Source organism: Pundamilia nyererei, unplaced genomic scaffold, assembly GCF_000239375.1.
Source record: "Pundamilia nyererei isolate P.nyererei 1_Seehausen unplaced genomic scaffold, PunNye1.0 scaffold00081, whole genome shotgun sequence".
NCBI lineage: Eukaryota > Metazoa > Chordata > Actinopteri > Cichliformes > Cichlidae > Pundamilia > Pundamilia nyererei.
In genome coordinates, this window is record NW_005187482.1 from 1830107 (window position 1) to 1842732 (window position 12626).

Consider the following 12626-nt stretch of genomic DNA (forward strand, 5'->3'; position numbering starts at 1 on the left):
TTGTAAACCTATACTCGGAGCTTTCCTCAGTAGCATTTAATGCCGCATGGCTTATTTGGAACACAATTTCCCATGAGTCTCTATCCATTTCAGGTTAATTATGGCTTCTGTCAGATACATCAGGGCTGTGTGGTTGTAGGAGTCACGCCTAAGCCTGCTTACTGGTGGGCTCTAGGAACAGAATGTGCTCCCAGGCTGAAACTACAGAGTTGTAAAATGGTCATTCAGCTAACTCACCATCTGCAGAGGAATGGTTTATTTTAAGAGATTCATTCGGGTTTCAGAGCCTATCATAGTCCTGATAGACCTCAGTGCAGCGTTTAATACCGTTGAACACAATATTTTACTAGAAATTAGAACACACTGTAGATATTAAAGGTTCTGCGCTGCAGTGGGTTGAATCATATCTATCGTGAAGATTTGAATTAGTTCATGTAAATGGGGAGCTTTCTTCACACACTAACATTCACTAGTGCTGCGATTTGTTGTTATTTAAAAAAATGAAATAAACCCAATGTTAGTTATTGCTATAGACATTACAGTCAGACCTGGAAATGACCATATTTATTTCCCTCAGTGTAACAAATATGTCCTCTGGACATAATATAAATTATAATATTCAGCGCATGTTTTAAATATGTTTGTGTTAGTATAAGCTAAGCAGCTTTTGTTCGCTTAAAAGCAGCCATGTCATCAAAAACAACCACAACCTTCCAGTTTTTATTTGCAACATGTAAACATCTTTGTGTTACATAATGACTCGATGACAAGACACTAAATACAAAAATGTATTTTAAATAACACTAAACTACTTCCTCTTTTCCACAGATGCTGTTTAAAGAAAAACAACTCAGCTTAGCACCGCAAAATTTCTGGGCCCAAGAAATGTATAGATTTGTAAGATGTAGCCTGGTGGTTGCGTTGTTAGCACAGAATTACTAGCCCCAGATTATGAATGCATTTAAAAAACAAACAAAACAAAAGCTGAGGCTGAGCTGGAATGAAATAGAAAACAAACCATGGACTCATACATCCACTTGATCCCACTTATCCAGCTCAGGGTTGCAGGGAAAACCTTGAACCTGTCTCCTTAAAATATTTTGTCCCTAAAAACAAGTCATGTGGTGATTCATTGTTGGTTATGATTTAATATTATCATAACCAGGGGTACTCTACTTTGTTGGCCTCCTGTAGCCAGCTTGTAGACTAAAACAATAATAATCAAATATTTTTAAAAATGGTGTAAAAAGGGCTGTCAAATAGAGCCCCAATGTTTTGTTTAATTTTTTTACATTCCTGTGACCATTGTGGCATGAAAGTTTATGCTACTACTGTTTACGCTTTAAACTTTTGTCTGTTGCAAATATGTGACAAAAGAAAAACTACAAAATAAAACCACATCAGGAGGCAAAACAGGAAGGAGATGATCCACAAAACCATGTAGGTGCATATTTTCTGCTCATGAGGCTCAGTACAGCACAGTGATCCATTTATATTGTCACCCTGTCTCATCAATTACCACAAGGAGACACTTCAGATACAAACACCAGCCTGGGCCTCCGTGATTTCTCCTCATCCTGTACAGATTTACATAACAACTCCCCCCCTCCGATCTTTCTTATCTGCCATCCAAAGCCTTGTCCCTGGCTATAACTGACTCGTTAAACTTTATCATCAGCGTGGTGCCTTTGTGCCAGTGGGCAGTGACCTTTGCGGGAAAGCCACTGTGTGTGAGGATGGCCTCCACGATGCCCGCGGTGAAGGCGGCGCAGTTCAAGCTGCTGTTCTCCTTGGGCACGGAGATGTACGCATTAATAAGCGGCTCTTTCTCTATGATGTAGTACGTCTTGTCATCATCGTTGGCCTGCTCCAGCTTGTCAGCTTCCTTTCCAAACAAGGACTTCCACACATTAACCTAAAAGCAAGATGACTGTTAAGAGTTTGAAAATAAAAAAGGGTTACTCATGCGTGTGATTACATTTGCTCACCTTGACAAAGAGGAGCATGTTCAACACTTTGGTCTCCCTCTTCCCGTTCTTCTCCCTCAGCACCAACACATCCAGCATGCTGGCTCCCACGCTCTGGCCCATATCTGCCAGGCGTGTCTGCAGCTCCGACACGGAGTACACGCGGCTCTGACAGTACTGTACCATCTCGGAGAACAGGAGCGCAAAGGCGCTCAGACTGACTTCAGTCTTGGGTCGGGTCAGAGGGCGCTCAAGGATGTTGGATTTCCCTCGAGTGAAACGGGTGTCCATTTTCTGTTGGGGAGTAATGGCAGTCAGTGGTTTACATGTTCTGATGCAGACGTTTTGTTTTGGCAAGATTATGGAGCGCACTTTCATGACAGCTAGTGGAGAACCGGCAAAGGCTTTATACTTTTGTGTTGAATCTATGTAGACCATCAGACATCGCTTGCACAAGTTGCTAGCATTTATATTTGAGCGTAGTGTGCTATCGCTCTTCTGTCATTTGATTACTTTTTGGTTGCACATCACCAGCTTCCAGTATCTCCTCTTTCATAGCCTGGTGTGCTTTCCCTCAAGTAGTGAAACAAGTTTATTGTGTCAAATATTAGAGACTAGCCTTTCATGCGAATACAATTTGCGATGTTCAGTAAAGGCAATATACATTAGTGAACCGCAGGGGTGCTAATTTAGCTTTTATATACTGATATGCTAAACATTTACAAAAAGGAGGCACTAATAACATGGGAATAAATGTGTGACCGCAGACTCACAGACCTCTCATTAAAAAATGTAATTCCAGGTATGACTTCACCACACAGACACACGTTACAAGCTTTTTGCAAACACAATGGACTTGCTGAGTTTCTACAGACACGACAGCTGATCAATACTGGCTGTTAGCCATCGCGCTACAACTGTTAGCCGGCACTACCGATAAAGATTATCTTACACATAAAACAGCAGGAATGAAAAGCTACGCTTTTACACAGAGAGTATAATATTCTGTAGCAGGTTTACTCATTTTCAGGGACGTCTGTGTAACATAAACGCACCTTGTCAGAGCTAAATCAGCTGATGATCAGTTTTTCTTCCTCCTCTCCGTCTTCTTCCTGCTTTGACAGCTCAACATTACCAACAGTTAAATCGCATACCGCCATCTAGTGGCCGGACTCTTTAGTGCAACAACACACTGCACCCTGCTTTCCTTACTTTTTGCCTATTTTTTTTTTTAACAAGCCATCTTCATCTGGCATTAACGACCATAACCATATTGACGTCTCCCTTTCCCCCCGAAAACATAACCTAATTTTTCACAGCTATTATTATTATCATTACTAATAATAATAATATTACTATTAGCACAGTTAATTTTAAATAATTACTCTGGTCTTACTGACTCCACCATGTCCTTCTCGTTTCTGCTTTTAGAAGATCTTTTTTATTTACATCACTGACCTTTATTATCTGCATCCCAGACTTTCTGCACTGGACTTTACACTTGGACCTCCACTTCCTGTTCTTGTAATCATGGCACAGTTGCAAAAACCAGTCTGAAACTTTTTCTCTTGACTTTCTGCAGTGCGTGCACATGTACTGTGACATGATTTCCAGCAATGATCGTGTCACCATATAAACCTCAGTGAACATGAAGATCTTTGTTGTACATTTCTGCGGCTGCTGCTGAGAACACACGTGATTCATATTTTTGGGGGGGACTTCCACAGTTTTGCAGCCCAGCGCTGTGTGTTTTCTCCACACTAACATGAACATGTGTATTGCCTCACAGTGGACTCCCAGTGATTTGTACTGTAGTGAACACTCTTCTGCAGTCTGCTGTTATTTCCAGAAGCTGCGGCACGCAAAACGAGATGACTGAGATTTATTACAGAACTTGAGAAATTCTCGAAAATGTCCAAGTGGATCACTGTGAGGTACACGGAAAGACCTTGACCACTGAGGACAAACCACTTCGTGCTGCTTATATTGCAGGTGCCAGTTTCCCACATTGCTCAGACGGCCACACCAACAGATTAAACTGAGGCCTATCTACTCTGTGTATTTGTGTGTGTGCGTGTACAACTGTTACATAACCACTCCCTTTACTGCATGTGATAAATAAGAGAGCCATTAAGGCAGACACATTGGAAGTGCGGAGCTGAAGGTGTTCACATCTCAAGATGGACAGAGTCTGCTGGAAGCTGAGCCTGGTCTTTCTGGTGCTGTTGGTCAGCACGTGTGTGGAGGGTAGGGTTGCTTCACTGTTTTCACCTGTTTTATGAGCTCGATTGTATGCATGTATTCAGATCAAGAAACTGTATTTGCTTTCATTTTCTTTCTTTCTTTCTTTCCCTTGTTGACTAATTCCTCGCTCTACTTGCGTGTCTACCGGTCCAAACTTCTTTCAGTTTAAGGACTCGATTCTAATCTTATGCAAATAGAAAACATACATTTCCAAGGAGGCGATCAGCTTTTATCATTTTGATAACAAAATCTTTTTTCATTCTTGCCAAAATAAAGATTTCAGCTGCCCAACAGGCTGGGGCCCCCTTTGTCATGTTTGCTGTTTTTACCGTGATTCATTTGCTTTTTGGAGGGTGACAGGTCTGGGGCGCGTGCAGGCCAGTTTAGTCGCACCGGGACGGTTTTTCCTACCGAACCGTGCTGCTGTAACACATGCAGGATGTGGTTTGACATGTTCTTGCTGAAGTAAGAAAAATCTGCCCTAAAAACCAACCAACCAACCAATCAAAAAAGAAAAGAAAAGACAAAAAAAAGTATTTTTGGAAATGGCTTTGTGTAAGACTTTTTTTCTGACTCTTCTTTTTCACATCTGAGACCAAGAAATGGGCAAAATCGTTCTCAGCCTGATAGGGGGAGAAATGTCAGCTGTAGCTTGGCCTAAAGTCACTTCTGATTATGCTGAAAAAAGATTTCTGTGGCTTTTTCCTCCAACTGTTGGTTTCATTTAATCATCGAGACAACTGCTGGAACAGTTGGCTGGCCACTTTACTTCCCACTTGTTGAGCATAATAAAAACACTGCAGGCAATATTTGCCTTTCTTCAGTCAAAGTCTTTTAGTGCCGCTGTTCTCCTCGCCACGTCTCCTTTGGTTAAATCAGTTTGTGTTTAAACTTAGAAACAAAGGAAGGTTTGTATGGGGGAGAAATGATGGGCTTTAGTTTGAATGACAATTTTTCTTTTCTTCTCTTCAGCTTCATTTTCATATCGGATGGAAGACTTCATCAGTGCAGTAAAGCAGGTGGAAGATGAGGACCCTGGGTCAGAGCCGCTAGCTGTGTTGAAGAGGCTGCGGCGGGCAGCTGAGGTCAATGACCCGTTTATTCAGTACTTCCTTTTCAGTGATCTCTCTGGAGTGCCTGAACTGGCTGCTAACCTTTCAGATTACATTAGAAAAGCTGTGCATCACAGGGTGACAGAAGACGCCAAAGAGGAAGGGGTGGTCCTAACTCCTGATGGTACCACTGTTGCCCTCAGACCGCTCCTCCTGGGCATCGAGGCCGGTTTACTTGCCAAGACTCGAGGACGCGTTCGAGGTCTCTACCTACTTGCTCTGGCCAGAGATCTGGGCCTTTCCCTCAGGCAGAGTCCAACTGTGACGCGGCGTCTGGGACCCGACGGCTGCTGGGACAACCTAAGCTCTCCTCAAGTGTTCACCCTCTCGGACAGCCCCTCCCTGCTCACCACCGCTCAAGTCAATGGAGGCATGGATGGCGTCGTGCTGGGGTTGGAGGTTTCTGACAAATCCAGACATCCTCTCAAGCTCAGCAGTCTGCTGACAGAGTACTACTGCCACCAGCTGGAGGGTAAAGGACTGGACACCGCCCCACGCCTCATCAGCCGACGCCGCAGGGAGAACTTCAGACAGTTGGTTGTCCCGCTGCTGCTGGCCAGACAGGTGGTGAAATCTGTACAGCTGCAGCAGAGTCTGACAGGACAGTCAGATATGGAGAGGAAGGAGAAGAAGGTGCTGATGAGAGAGGTGAAGGAGGGGATGAAGGAGTTTGTCCATATGTACATGGGTGAGCATAAAACTTAAAACACAGACCAAGTGAAAGGTTTTAGAACAGCAGTGTGGTCTGTGACCAGTACATAAGAAAGTTAAGAAGATCCATCAAAATACGAGCATAACGTCACATGTAACAAACTCTGATCTGTTTCAGATTGCCCACCCATCGTTCCTCGGTGTATGTGGGGTGCAAAGCCGTACATAGGAACACCCACCAACCTCTCGCTGCCTCTCTCCTTCATGTTCATCCACCACACTAGCACGCCCAGCCAGCCCTGTCTGACCTTTGAGCAGTGCTCTGCAGACATGCGCTCCATGCAGCGTTTTCATCAGGAGGACAGAGGCTGGGATGACATCGGATACAGGTACGTAGACGTTTTCACACGTGACATCTTCGCAACCAGCTCACACCGTCTAAGAGTCTCTGTCCTCTCCAAAAGCTTCGTTGCGGGCTCCGACGGGAACATCTACGAGGGCCGAGGATGGTACTGGCAAGGAGCCCACACCCTCGGCTACAACTCTGTCGGCTACGGCGTTTCCTTCATTGGAGACTACAGCAGCATTCTGCCCTCTCAGCACGCCATGGAGCTGGTGAGAGACCAGCTGGCAAGCTGTGCTATCATTGGCGGGCGACTCATACCCACTTTTACCCTGAGGGGCCACAGACAGATGGTGAACACCGCTTGCCCAGGAGATGCTCTGTACAGTGAGATCAAGACCTGGAAACATTTTGGGGTATGTAGGAATTTTGAAGTGTGTGTGTGTGTGTGTGTGTGTGTGTGGCGTTTTTCACCACAATGTGCTAACTAATTGAAAATGTTTAGACAGATCCTTACATCACTACTAAAAAAACTTTGATGGTAATCTAGTCTTTCTTCTAGGGTTACTAAGGGGTTGTTGTATATATATCAGCTAATGAAATGTGTTATCAGACATTAGATGGGTTGCTATGCAGCTTGTTTAACTCAGTGATTGTCCTCTGATAATGCCTTAGTAAGCATTTAGAGCATTATAAGTTAGAATGCCTATTTCCCCACATGTATATTAAAACTATTCCTGATGTGATACTCCAAATTGTTGCCATTGTGGGTCATTAACGTGACTCATCACTGCGCAGCACTTTTTCTTTAATCTGAAGTCGATCAAATCTCTCTGGTCTTATTCACCTTCAGAAGTAGACGAGTTCTCCCAGAACGTTCCACAAAAATAATCCACTAGTGCTTCCTACTCCTCCGCCTTCCCATCAATGACACATCCAACCACTGCAGAACTGTCAGAGTCTTTCTATAGGTGGCATGACCCAGAGTTATGGAAAGCGTCTGAGGTGTACAAGGTGAACAGGAACGGAGAAAGTGTAGTCCCCAGAGGGGCTCCCGCACTGCACATCGCCAAATCAGGCAGAGCCGTATCTAATCTCACAAACTGCAGTCAGTAGCAGTGGCTGAATCATGTTAAATGCACTTGAGAAATCAAAGAAGGTGACCCTCACCATGCAATTTCTGTCTAGATGGAAGGACACTCTCTGCAGCATGTAGGTAATAAAACTGTGATGCTGTGAAGCTCAAGTTAAGGATTTTAAATAGCAGCATTAAAATAATTGCGCAGGTTTTTGGATCCGCAACTTTTCCTGATGTAGCTCCTAGTCAGGGAGGTGAGAAACCCCCTCCCACCTGGTTACTCAAAGAGAAGGAACCTTCAGAAGTTCTTTGTGAAGACGGTGCAACCTGAGTGAAGGTCGACTGTTTCATTTTATTCATCGAGCCTTTATGGCAGAGCATAGGGTGGCAGCATCATGCTATGTGGGTGATTCGAGGCTGTAGGAACAGGTCAGAATTGATGAAAGCATGAATGTGGTGAAATACAGAGTCTTTAAAGACCTGTTGCAGCCCTACTTTTATTTCTGCAAATGCTCCACTCTTTTCGGCCTTCTTATATGACTTACTTTCTTTTCTTTTGTTCTTTTTCTTAGGATGTCCAGAAATAAAGAGGCTGGGATACACCAGAACATCACACAACAAATATTAGACTTATTTTTATGGGCTGCTTTGTTGTCATTTCTTTTTCACTCTGTGGCATGCGTTGCATTAAGTAAGTACCTTTTTTTGGGATTCCATCAGAAGAGCGATTAATATGATGATGAAGTACATCCAATGCAAACTGCTGGCTTTTAAAAAAAATTCTTCCTGAAACAGAGACTGTTGTTAAGAAAGATTTTTCTTCAGTTAGTTTTTGATATTCTTCTACGTGACATCAGCAGAAGTCATGTATTACAGCTGATTTGCATAAGTGTTCTCTGGCTGCTGACATTGCTTGAAATTTCTGACCGCTTCTCCATGTGAAATTCCTTCTGTTGCAACATGTTTGCGGCTTTTCTTGCATGTATTGCCCATTCCGAATCCCCCACAAGATTTCAGTGGGATTCAGATCTTGGGCTATTTCACAACCCTCCATTTCTTCTTTTTGAGCCATTCCACGGTGGATTCACCAGTGTCCTAAAGATCCCTCTTCTGCTTAAACTTCCATTTCTGGTTTAACTTTCAGACTTTTCACATAATTGAATCAATGACCAGAAGCTGCTCTCCTCTTTGCCTGTATGTTACATGAGAGCATGCAAAGCCTCTACCAACTTGCTCTGGCCAGAAATCTGAGCCTTTCCCTCAGGCTAGTTTTGGCATACAAAGCCATTCTCTCCGTCTTTGCATGCTTTCCATGCAGGCAGAATTTTAGAAACATGGACTTTGACATCAACACTTACAAGAGGAAGTCCTCTGATGACATTTTGGGGTTGTCGTGAAGACTCCTTTTTGTTTCTTTTTTCCCAGGCAAGCCATTTTTTTTTCTTTTTTAACAGTGAAATTAGTCATTTGAAATAATGTGGTGATATCTGAATAAAATGCCTCATTAAACTCACATTAAAGTCAAATGCTTTGCTGAAGGTCTCTTCAGAGCTTGATGTGGCAACAGCAAACACTTCAACAGCAAAAAGGACGGCAGACCGGCAATGTCAACAGTTTATATAAGAAGTTTGCAATAACAGGACCCTGGGCTGGAATACCTGAATGTGGAGCTGACTGATGATGGTATTTTAAAAAATATACTTACTGGAATCATGGAAATACTTCAGGTTGTTTGATGTTTCTTTCTTTTGACTGTCACTTTTATCTATCCTGTTTCTGTTTCTAAAACGATCAAGACTTTGCTTTTTCAACTATACAGCGAAGCATTGATTTCCATGAGATGGAGTGTGTCACATGACTGTATACTTGTGGGTTTTATTTTGGCAATAATGATATACTATGTGTTATAGAAACTGAATTAAAGAAACAAAACTTTACTTTCATAAAAAAAAATCTGAATACTTTACTCAGCTTATATACTTTCACAGTACTTTACCTTAGTACTTCACTTTTCAGTTGTTTCATTATACATTTTCAGATGATACACTGACTATACTAAATTTCAATTATTTGAAACTTTAAGGTACTACTTACATCATTTCTTTGGCAATACATTATAATAACCGTTATTACTAAAGGGTAAACTGACATTAACAACAACATAAATATTAGGGCTTACTTACTGGTAACAGTTGTCTTGTAGGAAATTATTGTCATATGCTATGTATAAGTAGGCAGGGGTACTGGGACCGCCATACATTACAACACTGGGGACTGCAGTTTGTGTCCTGTTTAGTCACAAAAGCAGTTGTGTTCAGATTGGAATTCGTCCACTGAATCAAAACACAATGAATTTACAGTAAGGTCAGTCTCACTGATCAGTAATATACAAAACAGATAATAACATTTGTAATCATTAACCAAACACAGAACACAGTGTATAAAGTGGTATGTGTACAGATGTCATTGTCTCATATCATCTATGATGCAACACGCAACACAGTTTATAACTCATATATAAACCTGTAACAAAGATACTACTAATCATAACTAACGACTGGCAGACCAGAATATAATTATTCATTACAAAATGACAAAATAAGCAGTGACACCGTTCTGTACAGTAAAGTGTAATTAACTAAAAATGTATTAGCAGTGGTTATTACAGTGTTATATATCACTGAGGAAATTCCCAAACTGCTCATAAGTGTACAAGGTACTTAAAAAACACCTTCACCAGCTGCATCATTTAAGTGATGTACATATTAATTAATCAGAAAAATGTATTTTTTGAAAGTATGCCTTTGCTTTGATGTTTAACTACAGCAGTTTTGCTTATTTTAACAAATGAAATCATGCACACAGTGCTGAAAACACTGAGCTCACGTATTGACGATTCCAAATTGCCCTTTTCTGTTGGTCTTACTCAAATATCTTTCTAAATCACAGTTTTGCAAACTCAAATTGCATCATTTAGCACGCTCTGTTCACCTAGGAACACTGGGCTTCAAAATGCAGATTTCCAATTACTCATTCTGCATTTATGCAAAGTCAATCGGAAGAACATTTCAGTATGTGTCAGAATACAAAAGGAATCTTAAGTGACTCATCCAGGTGTTAGGCAAGAAGATGGAGCAGCAGGAACACAGACAGTGGCAGGCAATTTGCTTTTTTATTTTTTTGTCAGTTCAGCTGAAGAGCTTTCTCTCTCTCTCTCTCTCTCTCTGTGTGTGTGTGTGTGTGTGTGTGTGTGTGTGTGTAACATGGCCTCAAGAAGCCTTTACTGACCACTTCTGACGGTAGTGTTTTAAATCCATCAGCAAGATGTCAGTTTTTCATAGCTGTGTGTATTGGTTTTGTGGAAGGAAACGATTTGATGGAACGTATTTTTGCATGAGATGCAAAATAACTTATCAAAGCAGTGACCTTCGTTCATTTCGTGCAGAGAATTTGGAGAAACTGACCCACAGTTTCTGAAAAATTACATATTGTAGCCTTATTTTGAAAATGTTCAAACAATACAAGAACAAAGAGAAACAAAACAAAACATAATGATCATAATCATAATAAATAACATGTTCAAAAAGGAGCAGGAAGAAGCATTAGCTTACTTAATGCCCCTTTTCCACTATTTAGTAACTCATAATCATCACTTTCCCCCTTCTGTTTGCCCCCTATCCTGACATAAATCCGGCCTTACAATTTTTTACATGTATATGCAACGAGATATGGATATTTACAGATAGGTGTGACCAACAGGGGGCGCAGGTTGACGACATATAACAATCGGAAAGGCGTATATTGATTTTGTTTAGCATTTGGGGGATTTTGATACACAAAGTAACCGACAAACATTGTTCAGGTGTTACTATCACAGTGTTATTACATATTATGATACGCAAATATGTCATTCACAACAGCGTTACTATGGCGAGCCACATAGGTGTTGACAAATGTACGCAGATACCGCATAACCTTTATTTATAGTATACCTATTTACACAAAATAAAACGCATTTAAAGAAATATTATTACTGTGGCGTGCTTACGCTGCTCACGCGTGCATTTCCCTCCGAGAAAAAAAACAGAGTCACCATGATTTGATCGCTGTGAATAAAGTGTCCGCCACATAAATACGCACAGAATTAGAGAAATGAGCCTGCGATCGAAGCACTCGTAAAAGTTTGACATAGTAAACTTGCCTCCGGTGGGTTACTCGAAACTCTTCTCGTCACCCTCCCCGCTGACGTTTACGTACGCAGCCGTGGCGTGCCTGCAAGCCAAATAACATGGAGTCCTCTGCCTGGCATCTCCAAGGGATCCCTGCAAAACACCCGAGCGCCGATTAAAAAGAGCAAGTTCCTCCATGGGAGCAGTCAAAGCTTCTTGCCAGCATCGTCGCGGTGCGTAAAGCTTCAGCTCCGTCCTCAAAGTATGACGAACGGTGCTTAAAGAGGCAGCCTTTCCCTGCGATCCGCAAACCAGGCCGATTTCAGTGAGTATTTGCACTAAAAAAAACCCTAAAAAAACCTGCAGTTTATGGGCGTCTGGGTTTCAAAGGCAACGTGCACGGATGCGTTGCTGTTCCAAATCACCTGACAGCGACCGGATCGATAAGAGCCACGTCCTCTGAAGCGACAGAGGCCAACCCGTGGGACACCTTGATGTGCCCGGGCATTTTCCTGTCTTTTTTTTTCTAGAGGGGCAGCAGTGAGGACAAGGGCCTGAATATAAAGGCCACTTATTTATGTAACCATTCGAGCGCTCCGTTTCATTCTTTAAAACCAGACATATTGTGAAAATAGGTCAGACAGTCCGAAAGCTGCAGCTGCCAAATTTTTTTTAAAGAGAAAATACACAAGACAGCTGAACCACGACAGATTCTCCAGATTAAGCCATTAAATGAGGCTGATACATGGTGTGTTTTATGCTGGTTTAAAAATCATTCTCCGTGCAATTAGCTCCAGGAAAGTTTTCCATCACGGAAAAACTTCAGTGCGAGTTCATGTGTGAATGTTTTCCAGAAGGAGAGGAGGCTGCACGATGTAGGCAGGCTGTTTACTAGTGGGACTCCATACTGTTCTCTGGGGGGTGGGGGGGACCATGGAGCCAGAAGGGGAACCCCTAACCCCAGGGACCAGCTATGGGCCCGCACCCATCGACTCAGCACAAAACCCCGTCACCCCAACTTTCCTCAACAGCACCTTAGAGGTAAGGCATCAATATATATAT

The 12626-nt window shown here is 42.3% G+C and overlaps 3 protein-coding genes across 5 annotated transcripts in view; 2 read left to right on the forward strand and 1 right to left on the reverse strand.

Moving 5' to 3' along the window:
• Positions 1-690: 690 nt before the first annotated feature.
• On the reverse strand, positions 691-3123 carry LOC102206590 (trafficking protein particle complex subunit 5-like). Its single transcript, XM_005738057.2, has 3 exons — positions 3023-3123; positions 1989-2261; positions 691-1915 (listed from the first exon to the last, which is right to left on the reverse strand). The coding sequence occupies exons 2-3, from the start codon at positions 2256-2258 to the stop codon at positions 1619-1621; spliced, it is 567 nt and encodes a 188-aa protein (XP_005738114.1). The 5' UTR covers positions 2259-2261; positions 3023-3123; the 3' UTR covers positions 691-1618.
• Positions 3124-4103: 980 nt separating this feature from the next.
• On the forward strand, positions 4104-9313 carry LOC102206867 (N-acetylmuramoyl-L-alanine amidase-like). The gene is made up of 5 exons (XM_005738058.1): positions 4104-4214; positions 5184-6011; positions 6153-6363; positions 6439-6733; positions 7968-9313. The coding sequence occupies exons 1-5, from the start codon at positions 4148-4150 to the stop codon at positions 7980-7982; spliced, it is 1416 nt and encodes a 471-aa protein (XP_005738115.1). The 5' UTR covers positions 4104-4147; the 3' UTR covers positions 7983-9313.
• A 1898-nt stretch (positions 9314-11211) lies between these two features.
• wizb (WIZ zinc finger b) overlaps positions 11212-12626 on the forward strand; it is a 29535-nt gene continuing 28120 nt past the window's right edge. For 2 of the 3 annotated variants that reach the window (XM_013912123.1, XM_005738059.2), the window contains exons 1-2: positions 11212-11889; positions 12419-12605. In XM_013912123.1, coding sequence (XP_013767577.1) covers positions 12498-12605 — 108 coding nt within the window. In that variant the 5' untranslated portion in view covers positions 11212-11889; positions 12419-12497. The remainder of the gene's footprint in view (positions 11890-12418; positions 12606-12626) is intronic. The other variant, XM_013912124.1, reaches the window with a different exon arrangement.

Coding starts and splice junctions, on each gene's coding strand:
- LOC102206590 (XM_005738057.2), bottom strand. CDS start 2,258: ATGGACACCCGTTTCACTCGAGGGAAATCCAACATCCTTGAGCGCCCT. Junction 1,916..1,988: donor ACATGCTCCTCTTTGTCAAG/GTGAGCAAATGT, acceptor TCTTGCTTTTAG/GTTAATGTGTGGAAGTCCTT.
- LOC102206867 (XM_005738058.1), top strand. CDS start 4,148: ATGGACAGAGTCTGCTGGAAGCTGAGCCTGGTCTTTCTGGTGCTGTTG. Junction 6,012..6,152: donor GTTTGTCCATATGTACATGG/GTGAGCATAAAA, acceptor GATCTGTTTCAG/ATTGCCCACCCATCGTTCCT. Junction 6,364..6,438: donor TGGGATGACATCGGATACAG/GTACGTAGACGT, acceptor CCTCTCCAAAAG/CTTCGTTGCGGGCTCCGACG.